We start from the raw sequence: 21,628 nt of genomic DNA on the forward strand, positions 1-21,628 counted from the left end.
TGAGTACAAGGGCAGGGAGGTGTTGCTACAATTGTACAGGGCTTTGGTCAGGCCACACCTGGAGTATTGTGTACAGTTTTGGTCTCCTAACCTGAGGAAGGACATTCTTGCTATTGAGGGAGTGCAGCGAAGGTTCACCAGACTGATTCCCGGGATGGCGGGACTGACCTATCAAGAAAGACTGGATCAACTGGGCTTGTATTCACTGGAGTTCAGAAGAATGAGAGGGGACCTCATAGAAATGTTTAAAATTCTGACGGGGTTAGACAGGTTAGATGTAGGAAGAATGTTCCCAATGTTGGGGAAGTCCAGAACCAGGGGACACAGTCTAAGGATAAGGGGGAAGCCATTTAGGACCGAGATGAGGAGGAATTTCTTCACCCAGAGAGTGGTGAACCTGTGGAATTCTCTACCACAGAAAGTTGTTGAGGCCAATTCACTAAATATATTCAAAAAGGAGTTAGATGAAGTCCTTACTACTAGGGGAATCAAGGGGTATGGTGAGAAAGCAGGAATGGGGTACTGAAGTTGCATGTTCAGCCATGAACTCATTGAATGGCGGTGCAGGCTAGAAGGGCCGAATGGCCTACTCCTGCACCTATTTTCTATGTTTCTATGTTTCTATGCTCGTGTCATTCTGTCAAAATGAGGATTTGCAAAACAGGCCATCAAATTGCTACAAAGGATTACATAGGATATACGACACAGAAACTGGCCATTCGGCCCAACCAGTCCATGCCAGCGTTTATGCTCCATTCGAGCCTCCTCCCGTCTTTCCTCATCTAAATCTATCACCATAACCCTCTATTCCCCCCCTCCCTCATATGCTTATCTAACCTCCCCATAAATACATCTATAGTATTCGCTTCAACCACTCCCTCTGGTAGTGAGTTCCACATTCTCACCACTCTTTGGGTAAAGAAGTTTCTTCTAAATACCCTATTGAATGTCTTGGTCATTATCTTATATTGATGGCCTCTAGTTATGCTCTTCCCCACAAGTGGAAACATTCTCTCTGTATGCATTCTATCAAAACCTTTCATAATTTTAAAGACCTCTATTAGGTCACGCCTCAGCCTTCTTTTTTTCAGGAGAAAAGAGACCCAGCCTGTCATCCTTTCCTGATATGTATACCCTCACATTTCTGGTATCATCCTCATAAATCTACTCTACACCCTCACCGGTGCTGCTATATCCTTTTTATAATATGGCGACCAGAACTGTACGTAGTACTCCAAGTGTGGTCTAACCAAGTGATAGAGAATTCAAACAGGCTGCATTTAGACAAGTTGAGAAAACACAGACTCCCATGTGTACGTGTGACTGAGCACATTGCATTAAGTCATCAATCAACTTGACATTTTCGGACCTTTGGGTAGCGAGCCAATTAAAGGTTAAAAGACTATCAAATGAACCAATAAGATCAAAGAAGGCGAGTTCTTTTCTGTAAATTGAACCAGGTGTAAGTACAGCCATTTTGACCATGTGGTCTCAGAAGGACAAAGGCCAGAAGCTTGTTGCTGCTGCCAGGATAAAGTTACATTAAAACTACAACCAGAGTTCATATTTCATTGAAAATTAAGAGATCTAACAATTTTGGCGTCACGAACAGGATCGCTGAGGGAAGAAACTGAATTTTGGACATTGGACCGACATACTGAGGTAAGGACTCCTCTTTATAAAAGTCCTTGGTCAAAAGTCTAAATTCGCCTCTCCTTCTACGCGATTCCGAAAGCCTCCGGTTTGCGAACCCTCCGGTTGGTAGTCGGCTCGAGGTCCCATAGACGTCTAACTTCGGCACTGTGTTAGTTAATTAATTGCCGACTCACTAATCAGCTGGAAAGCCTACGACTCGAGACCCCAGTAAAGAAATCAGTATTATGGCAGCAGGAGATAAGAGCAAAGAATTGCCTACAACTGTTAAAGGCGGGCGGGCACCACCTGAGGTTTCGATAGATGAAATCCTCGAACAGTTGAAAGAATACATAGAGCAACAATTCAACTTATCTAAAACCTGTATTAAGATCGAACAAAAGTACGGAACCTCCAAAGGACAATGGTCCTTGGACGAGATTAAAAGGGTCTGGGGAAAAACGACCTGTATGAAAAATAAAGAGCGAACTAGATGGTCCCTAGCGGTTATGGGCCAGATTCGAAACCGGAATGAAATTATAACGCGTTCCCAACATGATCGAGAACTGACCAGTACAAAGGACCAATTGCAAGCTGTTTGTGCACAGCTGCGACAGAAAAAGCTTGAACTTGAAAAGCTGGAAGCAGAAGTTAAAGATCTTAAAGGTGAAATTAAAGAATGGAAAAAATCATTAGGTCAAGAGACAGTAATAGGAAAAGGAAAATGTATTGGTCAATTCCCAGGGTACCCATGTTTGGATAAATTAAAAGCGCAAACCCGAAGACACGACCGAGGAATAGATACGGATTCTGAATCCTCCGACAATACAGGGTCGGAGGATGACGAATTAAGGGTGCACTTTGCCCCGTTTAAAAAAAGACGTGTTGTAGTCATATCGGAAGAGACTGCGAATGAGGGCGGAACCAAAAAAACGAGGAAAAGGGTGTATGCAGAATATTTAGTTCATGATCCGGCAGACCAAGAGAAAATTGATAAATGGTCCAAGGAATTGCTCAATCCAAAGAAAGGGGGAGTGAAAACGTGGGACCAATTGGACCGCTTAAGAAATATATATCAACTTCATCCCTGGGACGGAGTGCAAATTTTGACCATAATGGTGTCAAAAACACAGGGAAGAAAATTGCACGACAAGGTAGAAGAAGCTTTGGAGCAGGATGAGCAAGAATTAAACGCAGGATGGGAGGAGATTAAACACCGGCTGCAAGCCTTCAGTCCAGCTAAGACAGACTGGGGAAAAATTGCAGCCTGCCAACAGAAAGGAACAGAGGAGGTCCTGGAGTATGACGAGCGGTTTAGATGCATGTGGCTAGAACATTCGGGTATGAATAATACGGATGAGGAAATCGATGAACAAGTGTTTGGACCCCTGAAAGCAGCTTTCGTGGCAGGTCTAAAGCCAGAACTGTCCAAAATGCTTAAGGTAGTGTTACCGGACTGGGAAGGTAGAGGAACTACCTTTGCAGCATTGGTGGATCGATGTAACCAATTAGATTGGGATATGGGAGCTAAAGTCCGAGCTGTACAGGCTATGGGATGGAAATCCCAAGATTCCGATAAACAGTTATTAGGAAAATTACCCGGAAAATGTCATTACTGTGGGAAAGAAGGTCACTGGGCCAAGACGTGCAGGGCAAAACAGCAAGGTCATGGCTAGGGAAGAGGACGCAGCCAGGGATACAATTCAGCCAACAAGCCAGGCTTGTCACAAGATAACGACCTCATAGAAGCATTTAAGCGACTGACAATACAACAACAGAAGGAGTTACTTGGGATAGCAAAAAACAATTAGAGCCCACCCTGGCCCCCCTCCTTGCACTAATATAACAAAGGGGAGATGGGCTATATATAACTGTGAGGGTGGGCGATAAGGATGTGGACTGTCTTTAGACACAGGGGTGGAATTAACATGCTTACCCCTACAATATGGAGACTTTTTGCCGTTAGATGGTAGGGCACGTACAGCCTATGGAGTTGGGGGCCATAAAATGGAAATTAAAAGGACAACACCGGTATTTATAGGGCTGGGTCCACATGAACTCACCACGCCGGTCTGGATAGGCCCAGTAGATCAACCCCTTTTGGGAATGGACTTCTAATCCAAGTAAATTCATCGTTGCATTTCGAGGATGGTCGGGTGACATGGTCAATTAGAACTTTGAAGAAAGAAGAATTGAAGGAACACCCGATATGGGCTAAAGATAAGAACGATTGTGGCCTACTCCAGATGGAGCCTGCGTCATTTACCGGGACCAAGCCTCCATGCACTAAACAGTATCTCATCAGTCCAACTGCCATCGCGGGAATCTTACCGGTTATTCAGCAATTGGAGAAACAAGGGGTGCTTATTAAAATGCATAGCTCCTTCAATAGTCCCGTGTGGCCGGTACAGAAATCTAATGAGACATGGCGTTTGACTGTCGATTATAGGAAAGCTAACCAGTGTATTGATCGAAAAGCTCCTTTGGTCGCAGATCCCTCCACCATTTTTAATGCCCTCAAACTGGAACATAAATATTTCTCGGTTATAGATATGGCCAACGGATTTTGGTCGGTGCCTCTGGCACCGGAGGTTCGACAGTGGTTTGCTTTCACGGTCCAAGGACAACAGTATACTTGGACCCGGTTACCGCAGGGTTTCCACAACAGCCCTACGATATTCCACATGGCTTTACAAAGCCATTTGCAAGAATTACCTTCCCTGTCATCCACAGTCATCCAATATGTAGACGATATCCTGCTAGCTTCAAACACGGAAGAACAGCATGAACAAGATTTACGAGCTTTGCTGGACCACCTTTGGCTGAAAGGACATAAAGTCAGCATCGACAAAGCACAAATATCCCAAGAAGAGGTTGTATACCTGGGACAAAAGATTTCACAAGCAAAGAGAGAACTTACCCAGAATAGAACTGCAGCCATTCGGGCTGCTAAAAACCCACCACTATTGAGGAACTAAGGTCTTTTTTGGGATTGTGTAACTTTAACAAAAATTGGATTCACTCCTTCACACAGCTTGCTCAGCCATTGAATGATATTTTAAAGGGGAAGCCATCACCCTCACTAAGGAACAGCAAGAGGCCTTCCTGAGTTTGAAAAAGGCTTTGTGTTCGGCACCGGCTCTGGGAATCCCCGACAGTGGTAAGCCATTTACCCTGTTTGTCCATGAGAAAGAAGGATATATGACAGCTATACTGACACAAGAACATGGGGATCGGCAAAGACCTATTGGCTATTATTCGGCAAAACTGGATGCGGGAGCCCTCGGATGGGGAAGTTGCCTAAGGGCCATGGAAGCTACATGTCGAGCGGTAATGACCACTGCGGGTCTAGTCCTCGACCAAAAGCTGATTGTCAAGTGTCCCTACACCGTACATGCTTTGCTGTCTATGAATAGAATGTCTCAGGTGACGGCAGCTAGATGGACCCGCTGGACAGCAGTTTTGGAAGCTCCTAATCTTCATATCATCCGGGCCAGTAAATCCCGCAACTATGCTCCCGATGTCAGAATCGAGGGAGCAAGAGAGGGGAGAATATGAAGAGCCTGACTGCGTGGAGATTTAAAAAAAAACAGAAGAAGCAGCCTTAGCAGCAGAGGAGCCTCTGCACAACCTAGACCTCATCCTGTTTACAGATGGTTCCTCCTTTGTTGACAAGCAGGATGGGCAGTTCCAACCTTATATGAGGTAGTGGCAAAAGGATGTTTACCCTCAGGAACTTTAGCACAACAGGCCGAGTTACAGGCCCTGTCAGAAGCATGTCGAATAGCAGAAGGACAGACAGCTAATGTCTACACAGATTCGCGTTATGCTTTTGGAGTCGCTCAAGACTTTGGTCTGTTATGGCGGAAAAGAGGATTCCTCACTGCTGCTGGTACACCTATCCAAAATGGAAAAGAAGTCCGAGACTTACTAGAGCATACAATTACCTCAGGAAGTGTCCATCCTGAAGTGTAAGGCCCATACCAAGGAAAATACCACAGAAGCACAGGGAAATGCCCTAGCCGACCAGGCAGCTAAAGATGCCGCCTCACAGGGCGTTCCTCCAGAAGAACCAACACAGATGTGCAGATTGAAAGCACTCAGGACTCTGACACGAGACCTTCAAACAATGCAAGGCGAGTGCTCCCGAGAGGAAAAATGGACATGGATTGAGGCAGGAATTAAGCTATGCGAAGATGGTGTCTGGAGACAAAGAGTTACCGACAAGCCAGTCGCGCCACAAGCGCTTATGTCTTTTTTAGCCCAACAGATCCACTCGTGGGGACACTTGGCCTCACAACAGATGATGGCACGGTTCCAGAAAAGCTGGTGGGGTCGGGGATTTAAAAAACATGCCCAGCTGGCCAGAAAAATAATTCTGGACCCATCACAGTAATGCCCCAACTGAGGCCCCCTGCCCCTGTCGGACCATTCCAGCATCTGCAGGTTGATTATATATCCCTTCCTTCATGCCAAGGATACACTAACATTCTTGTCATGGTCGACAGATTCTCTAGATGGGTAGAAGCTGTCCCAACTAAAAGAGCCACAGCCAATCACACTACAAAGATCTTGTGTAAGGATTACATTCCCCGACGGGGAGTTCCGAGTAGCATTGACTCAGATCAGGGAACACACTTCACAGGTGCTGTCTGCCAAGTAGGTTACTGAACATTACGTGGGATTTACACTGACCTTATCATCCACAATCATCATGACAAGTAGAGCGAATGAATCGAACTCTGAAACAACAGCTTGCCAAATATCACCAAGAAGGAATACCATGGCCCCAGGCACTACCAATAGTGCTATGTAGCATTAGGGCAACCCCGAACAGAACTACAGGTCTAAGCCCATTTGAAATTATAACAAGAAGACCCATGTCGCTGCCAGGAACTATTGATTTAAGGAAAGCTGATGTTCACTTAATGAGTGACACTTTGTTATCATACTGTTAGAACCTAACCAATGCTATTAGTTCTGTTTCCCGACAGATATCGGCAGCTTGGGGTAATCCACCCGAAGGAGGACACGACAGCATTTGTGAAAAAGTTGCATAAAGAACCTTTGGGTGCCAAGTGGGAGGGACCTTATCAAGTGTTATTGACCACCCAGGCAGCTGTTAAAGTCCAAGGAAAGAAAGCCTAGATCCATGCTTCACACGTTAAACAAGCACCCATAACTGAAGCTGAAATCTAATGAGGACAATTACTTTTTGCCAAAATGTATAAATTTACTGTATTACTGATTGTAGGTATTCTAGGCATAGGCCTACTTCTTACTAGCCGACCCTCTGCACTAAAGGGAAATAGTAGAGTACCAAGGGAATTACATGTAAATACCTTTTTATATATGTCATACATTTATGCCAAACAAGGTAACATTTCTAGTTGTTGGGTGTGTGCACATATTCCTATTCACTCAAAGGGAGGGATTCCCTTGAGGCCAGTTCCCTTGAATATCTCGGAAATGGCTGAGTGGATAATTAATCAAAACAAAACAGGCAAGGCATTTTAGGATACGGAAAACTGGGCACGTAAATGGAAGTCAGCAGGTTACAATCTGACTACCTTTGAAGGGGGATACCAACCGTGTTACAATAATTCCAAACGGCCCCCATTTTTTGTTATCACTAATACAACGGGAATAGGAAGACCGGGGGAATCGGTCTGTCTGATTAGAAACATCAAAGGAGGCCAAAATATGGGGTATAGTAACTGCTCCCGGAATTATAATATAATCAAGCCACGGAACCGTCCAAACTGAGCCGATGTGGGAATTTTTAACGTAACGGGGATTCTGAATAAAACAGATGGAAAGGCCTGGACAGGCCCCGGAGTGTTGCTGACAAAGAAACAGCTAACCTTCATTGCCTATAATGGCACCTATTGGGTGTGTGGCCACAAGGCCTACCCTTGGCTGCCCCAGAATTGGTCAGGATCCTGCTATTTAGCCTACATTGTGCCTTATATGTATCATATAAAGTCACTGTCGGAACATTTGGTTCTTTGCCATTCTGATCCCCAGGTATGGGGCCGCCAATTGCAAGGGAATCCATTAACATGGCATCCGTTGTGGAACGAGTAGTCAATGATACCTCAGAGGCCCTAGTTAAAATCAATGCAGAAATGGTAGCAATCCGCACAGTAGCCCTACAGAATAGACTGGCCCTTGACTACATCCTGGCTGAAAAGGGAGGTACTTGCGCCCTACTCGGAACTGAGTGTTGCACATATATCCCAGATAGCTCCGAAGAAATTACCCACTTAGCGGAGCATATCCAAAAGGAGTTAGAAAAACTTAAGCAACCCCCATCATTCACTTTGTGGATCGGAGCCACTGAATGGCTAGGTTCAATGGGAACTTCATTGGTGGAAGGTTTAATTCTATTTGTTGTAATTGTTTTACTTTTATATTGTTTGTTTATGTTGATTAAATGTTGTTGCGACCAGGTGGCTGTAGCTGCTGTCCAGCAGGTGAGACACCTTGCAGGTCCCAGCAGACCATCTGTATGTGGCACAGGGGTATGTTATGCTGAAGGGAAGGTTGTTTACTGGTTGAATTAAGATATTGATTTGGATTAAATTGGAATAAGGTTAATTAACCTACTAAAACCAGACTTCCATTGTGGGCACGATGGAACTCGGGTTGGTGTAAATTTGTGTGGAAGCTACTAGTCCGGACATGTGGCGAAACACATCAACAAATTTTAGAAGGAAACTCTATTAACATGTATGAAATTATTTTGTAGAATGTTTAACCAGTGATACCTGATGTTTTATGATTCAGTTTGTGAAAGAATCAAAGGGGGGATTGATAGAGAATTCAAACAGGCTGCATTTAGACAGGTTGAGAAAACACAGACTCCCATGTGTACGTGTGACTGAGCACATTGCATTAAGTCATCAATCAACTTGACATTTTCGGACCTTTGGGTAGCGAGCCAATTAAAGGTTAAAAGACTATCAACTGAGCCAGTAAGGTCAAAGAAGGCGAGTTCTTTTCTGTAAATTGAACCAGGTATAAGTACAGCCATTTTGACCATGTGGTCTCAGAAGGACAAAGACCTGGCTTAAAGCCAGAAGCTTGTTGCTGCTGCCAGGATAAAGTTACATTAAAACTACAACCGGAGTTCGTATTTCATTGAAAATTAAGAGATCTAACACCAAGGTTCGATACAGGTTTAGCATAACTTCCCTACTCTTCGATTCTATCCCTCAAGAAATAAACCCTAGTGCTGGTTTGCTTTTTTTATGATCTTGCTAACCTGTGTCGCAACTGTCAGTGACTTGTGGATTCATTGTCCTGAGTCGCAGAGGGTGCAAGGCACAGAGAGAGTGGTTCGTAGGGTCGGGAAAGAGGCCGTTACTCTCATAGAACACTTACCCTCAGAAAGATATATCAACAAGTATTGCTTTTAGTACACACGGTTCAATACGACATTCCTTTGTACATATAATGTGACATTTAATCAAAAGCAACACAGATGTGCCGTCCAAAATCCGGAGTTCCGGAACCCGGGCCGATCCGTGGCGAGGCCATCCGGAAACCGGATAATGTTCCGAAATCCAGACTCACCCGCCTCGGCCCACCACCTGACCTTACCAACCCCCCACGACATCCAGCGGTCTGACCAACTATGCCCCCCTCCCCCGACCTGCGACGGCCCAACCGACCTCCCCCGGCCCGACCTACCTTCCCCAGCCTTGGCCCGGCCGACCCCCCTAGCCCAACCACCCCACCCCCTCCCTCCCTCCCCGCCCCCCCCCTACCGACCCCTCCCCTACCCTACCTCGGCCCAGGCAAAGACCTTCCAAAATCCGGAACAGCCTCGGTCCCGAGGTTTCCGGATTTCGGGCGTCACACCTGTACACCAATTTCATTGTTTCAATTAATGGTAATCACTCTGGACTCTGAATCCAGCGATCTGTATTCAAATCTCGGTCGGTCCTCCATTTTTGAATATTAAGGGATATGGGGAAAGTGGAATTGAGGTGGGAGATCAGCCACGATCTTATTGAATGACGGGACAAGCTCAAGGGTCTACTGCCGCTCCTATTTCATTAATGATCTTATGATACCCCCATTTGAAACTGGATTGATTGAAAGGTCCAGCAGACTTACAGGCCAGAACATGAAAAACACACAGTACTTACCTTTGGGGAACTCCACTTCCCCTCATCAAACAGGTCACCGAGAATGAACACAACATCCGGTTCGAAGAACCACAAAGCAGTCTGAAAAGACTGTTCCATTTGCCATTCCCTGGGGAGACAGATCGCCATTAAACAGTTTTCGCACATTACTGGTTACGATGTTATATAAGAAATGTCAACGTTTTTGCAATTTGTTCACTTCACATATCTCCAAGTTTGCAGATGACATTAAGCTGGGTGGCAGTGTGAGCTGCGAGGAGGATGCTAGGAGGCTGCAGGGTGACTTGGACAGGTTAGGTGAATGGGCAAATGCATAGCAGATGCAGTATAATGTGGATAAATGTGAGGTTATCCACTTTGGTGGCAAAAACAGGAAGGCAGATTATCTGAATGGTGACAGATTATTAAAAGGGGAGGTGCAACGAGATCTGGGTGTCATGGTACATCAGTCATTGAAAGTAGGCATGCAGGTACAGCAGGCGGTGAAGAAGGCAAATGGTATGTTGGCCGTCATAGCTAGGGGATTTGAGTCCAGGGGCAGGGACATCTTACTGCAGTTGTACAGGGCCTTGGTGAGACCACACTTTGAGTATTGTGTGCAGTTTTGGTCTCCTAATCTGAGGATGGATATGCTTGCTATTGAGGGAGTGCAGCGAAGGTGCACCAGACTGATTCTCAGGATGGCAGGACTGACATATGAGGAAAGACTGGATCGGCTAGGCTTATACTCAGTGGAATTTAGAAGAATGAGAGGGGAATCTCATAGAAACGTATAAAATTCTGATGGGACTGGACAGGTTAGATGCAGGAAGAATGTTCCTGATGTTGGGAAAGTCCAGAACCAGGGGATACAGTCTAAGGATAAGGGGTAAGCCATTTAGGACGAAGATAAGGAGAAACTTTTTCACCCAGAGAATTGTGAACCTGTGGAATTCTCTATCACAGAAAGTTGTTGAGGCCAGTTCGTTGGACATATTCAAAAGGAAGTTAGATGTGGCCCTTACGGCTAAAGGGATTAGGGAGTATGGAGAGAAGGCAGGAGTGGGGTACTGAAGTTGAATGATCAGCCATGATCATATTGAATGGTGGTGCAGGCTCGAAGGGCCGAATGGCCTGCTCCTGCACCTATTTTCTATGTTTCAATGTTTCATAGCAATGGCTGCTGCACCCGGAAAGTAACTCAATTTGTGAAGTGTTTTGAGGCACATGAAATAAGGGATGTTTGCTGGAACATACGACCACACAAAAAATGACAGACAGGTAAAGAGCCTCTGGTCCATCGAGCCTGTTCCATACAATTGCGATACCTTGTGTATCACAACATATACGCTCCACCCCAGCCAAAACCGTGTCATCTCCTGAGAGAGGAAAAAAAGATAAAAAACCCAAGCCAATTTGGGAAACAAAATGCTATGTTCCATCCTATCGTCTATCCTATAAAGGCTACACCTGCCCCAGAACTGGCCCCAATCTCCCAAGAATCTGAACTCTACCCTCCTGCACCATCTCATCAGCCAGGAATTTAGCTCGTTTATTTTACTATTCCTGTGCGGTCTAGCACGTGACACCCGGAGTAATCTGGAGATTTCCGCTCTTGTTGGGGCCTGCTCTTCAATCAATCTCCTCGCTGCTGAAAGTCCTTCTGCAAGAAGCCAGTTCTATCTATTCCTATGCCGCAGTGTATTTTGCCAAATGACTGAACTTTAGACTGTGCAGCTTTACTGTCCTCTAGCTTGTGATCACGTGCGCTGCAATAGTTGCTTTGATGTCTTGTGACATTTTTAGTGTTGCGGTGTACTGTGTCAGTAAAATTGTTTCATGTGCATGACTGGAGCAGCAAAACAGCTTTGAATTTGGAGCAAACTGGGGAGGAAAAGATTTACACCCCAAACGTTATCCTGACTTTTCCTTTCACATGCTGGTGAACTTGCTGTGCATGTCACCATTTTCTGCATTCTCGCCTTGGATATAGTTTATTTTAATTTTGCACGTTTGCATTATCGTCGGAACTTTCCTTTCGTATTCTTGTTCTCGTTTTGGTTGCGTTTTAACAACATACTTTTGTTCGGTTTGTTTTGTTCTTGAGCATGAGGTGACTATTACAATTTTGACACCAGGATATGCTACAATGTACAATTTACTTTTTTTTTATAAATGCAGCTTGTTTATTTATTAAAGGCAGACGCAAGGCATGTATTATGGCAAATCGTATTCGGCGCAGCGGCCTAAAAAAGGAAGGTTTACAGGCTCGGAATGCCATACCGAGCTCATGCGTCTGGTGGGGACCACGAGAGAGCCCGAAGATTCTTTCATTCTGATAGTGGAAACGAATGGCATAAATGGTGAAAAGCTAGAAACAGTGGGGGTCCAAAGAGACTAGGGGTCCAGGTACATAGATCACTCAAATGTCACGGTCAGGTACGGAAAATAATCAAAAAGGCTAATAGGATGCTGGGCTTTACACCTCGGGGAGTAAAATACAAGGGGGTAAAAGTTATGCTGCAGTTTTGCAGAACCCTGGTTAGACTGCACCTGGAGTACTGTGAGCAATTCTGGACACCACACCTTAGGGAGGATATATTGGCGGGAGTGCAGCGTAGGTTTATCAGAATGAAGCCGGGACTCCAAGGGTTCATTTACGAGGAGAGATTACACAAATTAAGGTTGTATTCTCTGGAATTTAGAAGGTAATGGGGGTATTTTGAGCAAAGTTTTCAAGACGTTAAAGGGATCTCAGAGGGTAAATAGAGAGAAATTATTTCCGCTGGTGGTGGAGTCTACGACTCGGGGAGGGGGGGGGGGGCATAGTGTAAAAATTGGTAAGGTAAGGAAGTTGGCGAAGCAGATGCCCAGACACACTAAAACAGTTGAAAAACACATAGCAGCAACTTATCTCCAACCCCTCCCGAAGGCTGTCCGAGAGAGAGAGAGAGAGAGAGAGAGAGAAAGAGAATGAAAATTAAGGTTGAGAATGGGACCAGATCGGATGGGGACCGAGAATGGGACCAAGTTTTTCAATTCTTTTAATGTGTTGGGAGCTGGCTGTATGCTTCACTTTGTATCCTCAGCTCACATCGTGTTACCATGGCAGCCCGATCTTTCTGGTGCAGATCAAGGCTCCACCCCCAAAACTAAAGGTCGGTTCAGGCCAGACCAAAATGAAGAAATCCAACAGGGAAACGCAGAATTTTTTGGGGGGCATATTTAGGCCCCCCAAAGAAATCGGGCATAGCTCTTCAAGTACGCCAAAAAAATGCTTTGGGGAAAATTGAGCCCTTAAAGGGCGGTAGAAGTTTGGAATTCTCTTCTGCGAATGGCAAAAGATGCTAGATCAATTGTTAATTTTAAATCTGAGATTGATAGATTTTTGTTAACCAAAGGTATTAAAGGGATATGGGGCAAAGGTGGGTTATTTATATTGAGTTAGATCTCAGATCAGCCATAATCTCATAATCTCACTGAATGGCAGAACAAGCTCGGCAGGGTAAATGGCCTACTCCTGCTCCTTTAAAGCCTTATGACGGACACCTCCAGTTGCAAAACTAATCACAGTTCACACGCAGTAAAATCACAGTAAAATGGAGGTTCAGAAATTCATCACTCCATCGTATAACACGAAATACAAAATGATATACACTGGCAGAATACAGACACATTATTATCCAGTAAGTTGGTTTCCAAAGTATAACACCAGTGGTATAGGATATGGGTCTTTGCCCGTGATTCTGATTAATTGAGTTTACAATCTCATGCAGGAAAAGGCACTTGGTGAACATTTGATAGTTTACCTCCAGGATGGAGGCAAGTTCCGATCCCAAATTAACCCATGTCAGAAGAAATAGGAGCAGGAGTAGTCCATACGGCCCCTCAAGCCTGCTCCACCATTCAATAAGAAAATGGCTGATTTTCTACCTCAACTCACTTTCCCACCCGATCCCCATAGCCCTTGATTCCTTTAATATCCAAAAAGCTATCAATCTCTGTCTTAAATGTACTCAGCGACTGAGCCTCCACAGCCCTCTGGGGCAGAGAACTCCAAAGATTTACCACCCTCTGAGTGAGGAAATTTCTCCTCATCCCTTATTCTGAGACTGTGACCCCTGATTCTAGACTCCCCAGCCAGGGGAAAAATTCTCCCTGCATCTACCCTGTCAAGTCCTGTAAGAATTGTGTGTTCTTCAATGAGATCACCTCATTCTTCCAAACTGCGGGGGAATATAGGCTTAGTCTGCTCAATCTGTACTCAATCTGCCTGGGTCTGGTAGCCTTCTCTCATTTCCATACTTGCTTGCTGCGATTGTTTCAGCTTGCAAATTGGTCATGTAAAAAAATTTAAAATAATCAGAATGTATTTCAAGACTGGACTGGATAGTTTGTCCAGAATTTGTAAACCAGATCATGTATTGGCCAGTGGAATTCTTGATCATCAGCAAAGGAAACTTAAGGAATTCAAAGCCATGATGCCAACATTTTCTCCTCCTCAGCCCAGTTCTTAAACAAAAATAAAATTAGACATTGATTTAATAGAATCATAGAAAATTACAACACAGAAGGAGGCAATTTGGCCCATCATGTCTGTGCCAGTTGAAAAAGGGCTACCCATCCTAATCCCACCTTTCAGCTCTTGGCCCATAGCCCTGTAGGTTACAGCACTTCAAGTGCACATCCAAGTACCTTTTAAATGTGGTGAGGGTTTCTGCCTCTACCACCCTTTCAGGCAGTGAGTTCCAGACCCCCACCACCCTCTGGGTGAAGACATGTTTCCTCATCTCCCCTCTAAATCTTCTACCAACTACTTTAAATCAATGCCCCCTGGTGGTTGACTCCTCTGCTAAGGGAAATAGGTATCCACTCTATCCAGGCCTCTCATAATTTTATACACCTTAAATTAAATCTCCCCTCAGCCTCCTCTGTTCCAAGGAAAACAACCCTAGTCTAGCCAATCTTTCCTCATAGCTAAAGTTTTCCAGTCGTGGAAACATCCTGGTGATTTATTCGTTATGGATCTATATATGTCTGTGTATATGTGTGTATTGTCTGTGTGTGTGTGTGTCTGTGTGTGTGTGTATTGTGAGTGTGTGTGTGTGTGTCTATGTGTGTCTGTATATGTGTCTATGTGTATGTGTGTCTGTGTGTGTGTGTGTATCTGTATGTGTGTGTGTATATATCTGTGTGTCTATCTGTATGTGTGTATATGTGTGTCTGTCTGTATTGAGTGTGTGTGCCTGTATGTATGTGTATGTATCTGTATGTATGTGTGTGTATTGTGTGTGTGCCTGTGTCTGTATGTATGTGTATGTATATGTGTGTGTGTGTGTGTCTATGTGTGTCTGTCTGTATTGAGTGTGTGTGTCTGTGTATTGTGTGTGTATGTATGTGTGTGTATGTGTATGTGTCTGTATGTATGTGTATGTGTATGTATATGTGTGTGTGTGTGTCTCACCTTCTCAGTTTGTCCAGCCAGTGTCCTTTGAGGGCACCCAGCAGATGTGTGTCCGCCAGGAAGAGAGCCCTGAGGACCGGGGGCGACGACCAGCCCTGTCCGCGGTGGGCTGCAGCTTTTAGCTGGGGCCAGCCGCAGCCCAGCAGCACCGTGTAGTAAATGCCCAGCTCGCAGAACAGGACGGCGGCGCAGCCCAGCGCCAGCAGCCGCAGCAAGAGGAACAGCAGCGGCTCGGAGTGCCTGGTCCGCCGGGTGATCATTGTCCGAGCCCACGCTGGATGGATGGACACACAGCCAGCCAGATCGACCGACCGACCGACCATCGCTCACTCCATTGCGCTGCCCCTGCTCCACACACACACTTCGCAACCTCCAATATAATCCCAGTGATGGTTTAAACCCCACAGACACCCTCCCCAAAATGCAGCAATTCCTTTGCAACAGGCTCAGAATCACAGCAGCAAATTCACCTCAATGCAAACGGGTCAGCAACATTACCGCCCACCAAAAATTAAGAGTTATTTGTAGAGATTTTATTATTTTTTAAAGACCAGAATGGATTTCAAATTTGCAAAAAAAAAAAAATACTTTCACGTCGTTATAGGTCGCAATCGCTCATTTTAATTTGTTTGCAAATAATAAATAACCTAGTTTCATTCTTGTGTCACTTTTCCACTAGTTATTTACCTCGGATTTGACAATTCGTTGATTCAGCTGCTCTACAAACAAAAATGTCTGATTTTATCCATTTATCTTACTTTTTAAAAAATCTGCAAATACTTTAGGTCTGCAAAACGTAACTTCCTGTTGTCACATTTTTGAGATATTTTTAGATTAAAAAGTTCTCTGTCTGTATTTGGAACCCACCCCCCACCAGGGGATGGGCCTGAGGGCGTCCAGTTTCTTCCACCAAGGCAGGCCCAAGCAGCCCCTGGCTGGGCTTGTTCTCACACTGAGCAACTTCTTTGACTCCACTGGCTTCCTCCAAATTAAAGGTGTTGCTATCTATCCTAGCTGTGCCTGCCTTTTTGTGGGATATGTGGAACATTCTTTGTTCCAGTCCTACTTGGGTCCCCTCCCTCATCTCTTTTTCCGGTACGTTGATGACTGTGTCGGTGCTGTTTCCTGCTCTCGCCCCGAATTAGAACATTTCATCAACTTTGCTTTCAGTTTCCACCCTCCCCTCACTTTCACATGTGTCATGTATTCAACCAGCATTGTAACCCATGTATAAACTGACCTAAGTTGTACACCGTGAGAACACTGACCACTAGTTGGGAGACACTCCTAACCTGGACCTTCAGGTATAAAAGGGGAAGCTCCACCCACCTTCATCACTTGAGTGCTACGGAATAAAGGACAGGTCACAGACTGACCTTCTCAAGCATGGGCCTCGTGTGCATTTATACTGTGTAGTAAGGACGTATCAATGGCAACAAGAAACTGTCGAGCATGGCCACTAGCAGAACAGACGAGAGGTACTGTGTTAAGGAATGGTTGGGACAGAGATTCAACATTGTTAAAGCAGCACACAGTTCTCCAGGCAGACAAGGGCAGTCGGGCATGCCCCAACATGTAGTCGAACCCAGAGGGGGAGTTCGACAGAGACAATGGCAAGCTGAACAGCGATTCACGCCATTGCAAGGGACAATGCGGCCAGTAATGGGGCCATCAACACCTGTTAATGGTGCACTCAAGGACAATAACAGGGGCAGTCAGGGACGATCGACTGGCAAGGGACCTTTTATTTCAAACCACAACTCATGCTGGAGGCGTGTAGGCACACATTCAGCCGGAGTTTACAGAGATGAGCAAAATACCTGCAGAAATTGCAGAAATGGACACTGGGGGAAATCGCTGGAAGCTGAAGTTCAGCGAGTTCATGTGGAGCACGTATACAGTTCATACACCAGGACGCCACCGATAATGATGAAAGTGCTCCTCAATGACATCCCAGTATCAATGGAGTTAGACACGGGTGCCAGCCAGTCCCTGATGGGTATCAAACAGTTCGAAAAGTTGTGGGCATCCAAGGCCAGGAAGCCAAAATTATCGCCGATTGACACACAGCTACGGACTTACACAAAGCAGATCATTCCGGTGCTAGGCAGCGCCACGGTAGTCGTGACCCATAAAGATTCGGAGAACAGGTTGCCACTCTGGATTGTCCCAGGGGATGGTCCCGCACTACTGGGGAGGAGTTGGCTTGCTGTCATGAACTGGAAATGGGGCGATGTCAATGCAATTTCCTCTGTGGAGCGAGTATCATGCTCACAGGTCCTGGACAAATTTGACTCATTATTTCAACCCTGCATTGGCACTTTCATGGGGGCCAAGGTAGTGATTCACATAAACCCGGACGCCAGACCAGTACACCACAAGGCCAGAGCGGTGCCGTACGTGATGCGGGAAAAGATAGAAGGCGAATTGGACCGCCTGTTGAGGGAAGGCATAATCTCGCCAGTCGAATTCAGTGACTGGGCGAGCCCGATTGTGCCGGTGTTCAAGGCGGATGGGTCGGCCAGGATATGTGGCGATTACAAGGCCACCATCAATCGGGTGTCACTCCAAGACCAGTACCCGCTACCGAGAGCGGAGGACCTCTTTGCGACGCTATCCAGTGGCAAACTTTTTTCAAAATTGGACCTGACCTCAGCTTACATGACCCAGGAGCTGGCGAGTGAGTCGAAGAAGCTGACCACCATCACGGCACACAAGGGGTTGTTTGAGTACAACAGATTCGGGATTCGCTCGGCCGCCGCGATCTTCCAACGAAATATGGAAAGCCTCCTCAAGTCGATTCCAGGGACGGTGGTTTTTCAGGACGACATCCTCATTACGGGTTACAATACTGAAGAACACCTCCACAACCTGGAGGAGGTGCTACGCAGACTGGACCGGGTAGGTCTGCGACTGAAAAAGGCGAAGTGCGTCTTCCTAGCTCCAGAGGTAGAATTCCTGGGGATGAGGGTAGCAGCAGACGGGATCAGCCCTACTGCATCCAAGACGGAAGCGATCCAGAGAGCACCCAGACCCCGTAACACGACGGAGCTGCGTTCGTTCCTGGGGCTCCTGAACTATTTTGGTAACTTTCTTCCCAAATTGAGCATGCTGCTAGAGCCGCTACACGTGCTCCTAAGCAAAGGTCGTGAATGGGTCTGGGGGGACAGCCAGGAAAGGGCTTTTAATAGAGCATGCAATTTGTTATGTTCCAACAATCTGTTAATGCTATATGACCCATGTAAGAAACTTGTGTTAACGTGCGCTGCGTCGTCCTATGGTGTCGGGTGTGTGTTGCAGCATGTCAATGCCAAGGGTCAGTTACAGCCGGTAGCTTATGCCTCCAGGAGTCTGTCCCAGGCAGAAAGGGGCTACGGGATGGTAGAAAAGGAGGCGCTCGCATGTGTATATGCGGTAAAGAAAATGCACCTGTACCTGTTTGGCAGGAAATTTGAGCTGGAGACAGATCACAAACCCCTAACGTCCCTTTTGGCCGACAACAAGGCCATAAATGCAATCCATCGGCCTGCATACAGAGATGGGCACTCACATTAGCTGCCTATGACTACACAATTCGGCACAGACCGGGCACCGAAAACTGCGCCGATGCACTCAGCAGACTCCCACTAGCCACCACTGAGGGGGCTACCGAGCATGGTGCTGAGATGGTCATGGCTGTTGAAGCTTTTGGAAGCGAAGGCTCACCCGTGACAGCCCGTCAGATTAAAGTCTGGACAAATAGAGACCCGCTATTGTCTCTAGTCAAGAAATGTGTCCTGAATGGGGACTGGGCAGCCACGTACAGGGCATGCCCTGAGAAATTTAAACCATTTCACAGGCGCAAGGATGAACTCTCGATTCAGGCCGATTGCCTACTGTGGGGAAACCGCGTAATCATGCCCCAGATGGGCAGAGAGGTGTTCATCAGAGAACTCCACAATGGGCACCCGGGCATTGTCACGATGAAGGCAATTGCCAGGTCACACGTTTGGCGGCCAGGGATAGACGCAGATCTGGAACTTTGTGTTCGCAGGTGCAACACGTGTGCCCAGCTGGGCCATGCACCCAGGGAAGCCCCCCTTAGCCCCTGGCCATGGCCCGCCAAGCCTTGGTCACGCATCCATGTGGACTACGCAGGTCCTTTCATGGGGAAAATGTTTTTGCTTGTAGTAGACGCCTACTCCAAATAGATCGAGTGTGACATTTTAAATTCAAGCACATCCTCTGCCATGGTAGAAAGTCTATGGGCAATGTTCGCCGCCCACGGTCTACCGGACATCTTGGTCAGCAACAATGGCCCGTGCTTCACAAGCACTGAATTCCAGGACTTCATGGCAGGCAATGGAATTAACCATGTTAGAACGGCACCGTTCAAGCCGGCCTCAAACGGCCAGGCAGAACGAGCAGTGCAGATAATCAAACAGGGGATGCTCAGATTCCAAGGGGGTTCCCTACAAACCTGCTTATCACGCCTCCTGTTGGCCTATAGATCCCGACCACACTCGCTCACAGGGGTTCCACCCGCAGAGCTACGAATGAAAAGGACGCTCAAAACCCGATTGTCCCTTATACACCCCACCATGAAAGAAATTGTCGAGAGCAGGCGCCAGTCACAATATCACTACCATGACAGGAATGCGAGGGCACGATGTATTGATGTAAATGATCCTGTTTTTGTCCTCAACTACGCTGCAGGGCCCAAATGGCTCGAAGGCACTGCGGTTGCCAAAGAGGGAAATAGGATTCTGGTCGTTAAAATGGATAAATCTGCCGCAAACATGTGGATCAAACAAAAAGGATGTTCAGCAACCCCATAGAAGAAGCAGAGGAAGAACATGATGAAGAGTTCACTCCACCACAGGTGACCGAACACCGGAACCAAAGGGAGGAGAGCCCAGTCACTGTGGGCAGTCCGGACAGGCCTGAGGCACTGCAAACAGCAGACACTCAGGCCAGCGCCCAACAACCGGAGCCCCAACTCAGGCGCTCTACAAGGGAGTGTAAACCACCAGAGAGACTTAACCTGTGATCCCAATAAGACTTTGCGGGGGGAGGTGATGTCATATATTCAACCAGCATTGTAACCCATTATAAACTGACCTAAGTTGTACACTGTGAGAACACTGACCACTAGGTGGGAGACACTCCCAACCTGGACCTTCAGGTATAAAAGGAGACGCTCCACCCAAGTTCATCACTTGAGTGCTAAGGAATAAAGGACAGGTCACAGACTGACCTTCTCTCAAGCATGGGCCTCGTGTGCATTTATACTGTGTAGTAAGGACGTATCACCATTTATACTGTGTAGTAAGGACGTATAACCATTTATACTGTGTGGTAAGGACGTATCACCATTTATACTGTGTAGTAAGGACGTATCACCATTTATACTACGTAGTAAGGACGTATCACCATTTATACTGTATAGTAAGGACGTATCACCATTTATACTGTATAGTAAGGACGTATCACATTTATACTGTATAGTAAGGACGTATCACCATTTATACTGTATAGTAAGGACGTATCAACATTTATACTGTACAGTAAGGACGTTTCACCATTTATAAAGTGTAGTAAGGACGTATCACATTTATACTGTATAGTAAGGACGTATCAACATTTATACTGTACAGTAAGGACGTATCACCATTTATACTGTGCAGTAAGGACGTATCAACATTTATACTGAATAGTAAGGATGTATAACCATTTATACTGTATAGTAAGTATGTATCAACATTTATACTGTGTAGTAAGGATGTATAACCATTTATACTGTATAGTAAGGACGTATCACCATTTATACTGTGTAGTAAGGACGTATCACCATTTATACTGTGTAGTAATGACGTATCACCATTTATACTGTATAGTAAGGACGTATCAACCATTTATACTGTGTAGTAAGGACGTATCACATTTATACTGTGTGGTAAGGACGTATCACCATTTATACTGTATAGTAAGGACGTATCACCATTTATACTGTACAGTAAGGACGTATCACCATTTATACTGTGTAGTAAGGACGTATCAACATTTATACTGTGTAGTAAGGACGTATCACCATTTATACTGTACAGTAATGACGTATCACCATTTATACTGTATAGTAAGGACGTATCAACCATTTATACTGTGTAGTAAGGACGTATCAACATTTATACTGTGTAGTAAGGACGTATCACCATTTATACTGTGTGGTAAGGACGTATCACCATTTATACTGTATAGTAAGGACGTATCACCATTTATACTGTACAGTAAGGACGTATCACCATTTATACTGTATAGTAAGGACGTATCAACCATTTATACTGTGTGATAAGGACGTATCACATTTATACTGTGTAGTAAGGATGTATCAACATTTATACTGTACAGTAAGGACGTA

General features: G+C 45.7%; 1 protein-coding gene across 4 annotated transcripts in view; it reads right to left on the minus strand.

The window, feature by feature from the left end:
• The window catches only part of mppe1 (metallophosphoesterase 1), a 92,996-nt gene extending 77,308 nt beyond the window's left edge, over nt 1-15,688 (minus strand). Inside the window, exons 1-2 of one of the 4 annotated variants that reach the window (XM_070896242.1) lie at nt 15,232-15,688; nt 9,789-9,897 (exon numbers count right to left, since the gene is read on the minus strand). In XM_070896242.1, the coding sequence (XP_070752343.1) occupies nt 9,789-9,897; nt 15,232-15,554 (432 nt within the window). In that variant the 5' untranslated portion in view covers nt 15,555-15,688. The remainder of the gene's footprint in view (nt 1-9,788; nt 9,898-15,231) is intronic. The other 3 variants (XM_070896231.1, XM_070896252.1, XM_070896260.1) reach the window with 3 other exon arrangements.
• Nucleotides 15,689-21,628: the final 5,940 nt, after the last annotated feature.

This window comes from Pristiophorus japonicus, chromosome 1 (genome assembly GCF_044704955.1).
Source record: "Pristiophorus japonicus isolate sPriJap1 chromosome 1, sPriJap1.hap1, whole genome shotgun sequence".
NCBI classification, from domain to species: Eukaryota; Metazoa; Chordata; class Chondrichthyes; family Pristiophoridae; genus Pristiophorus; species Pristiophorus japonicus.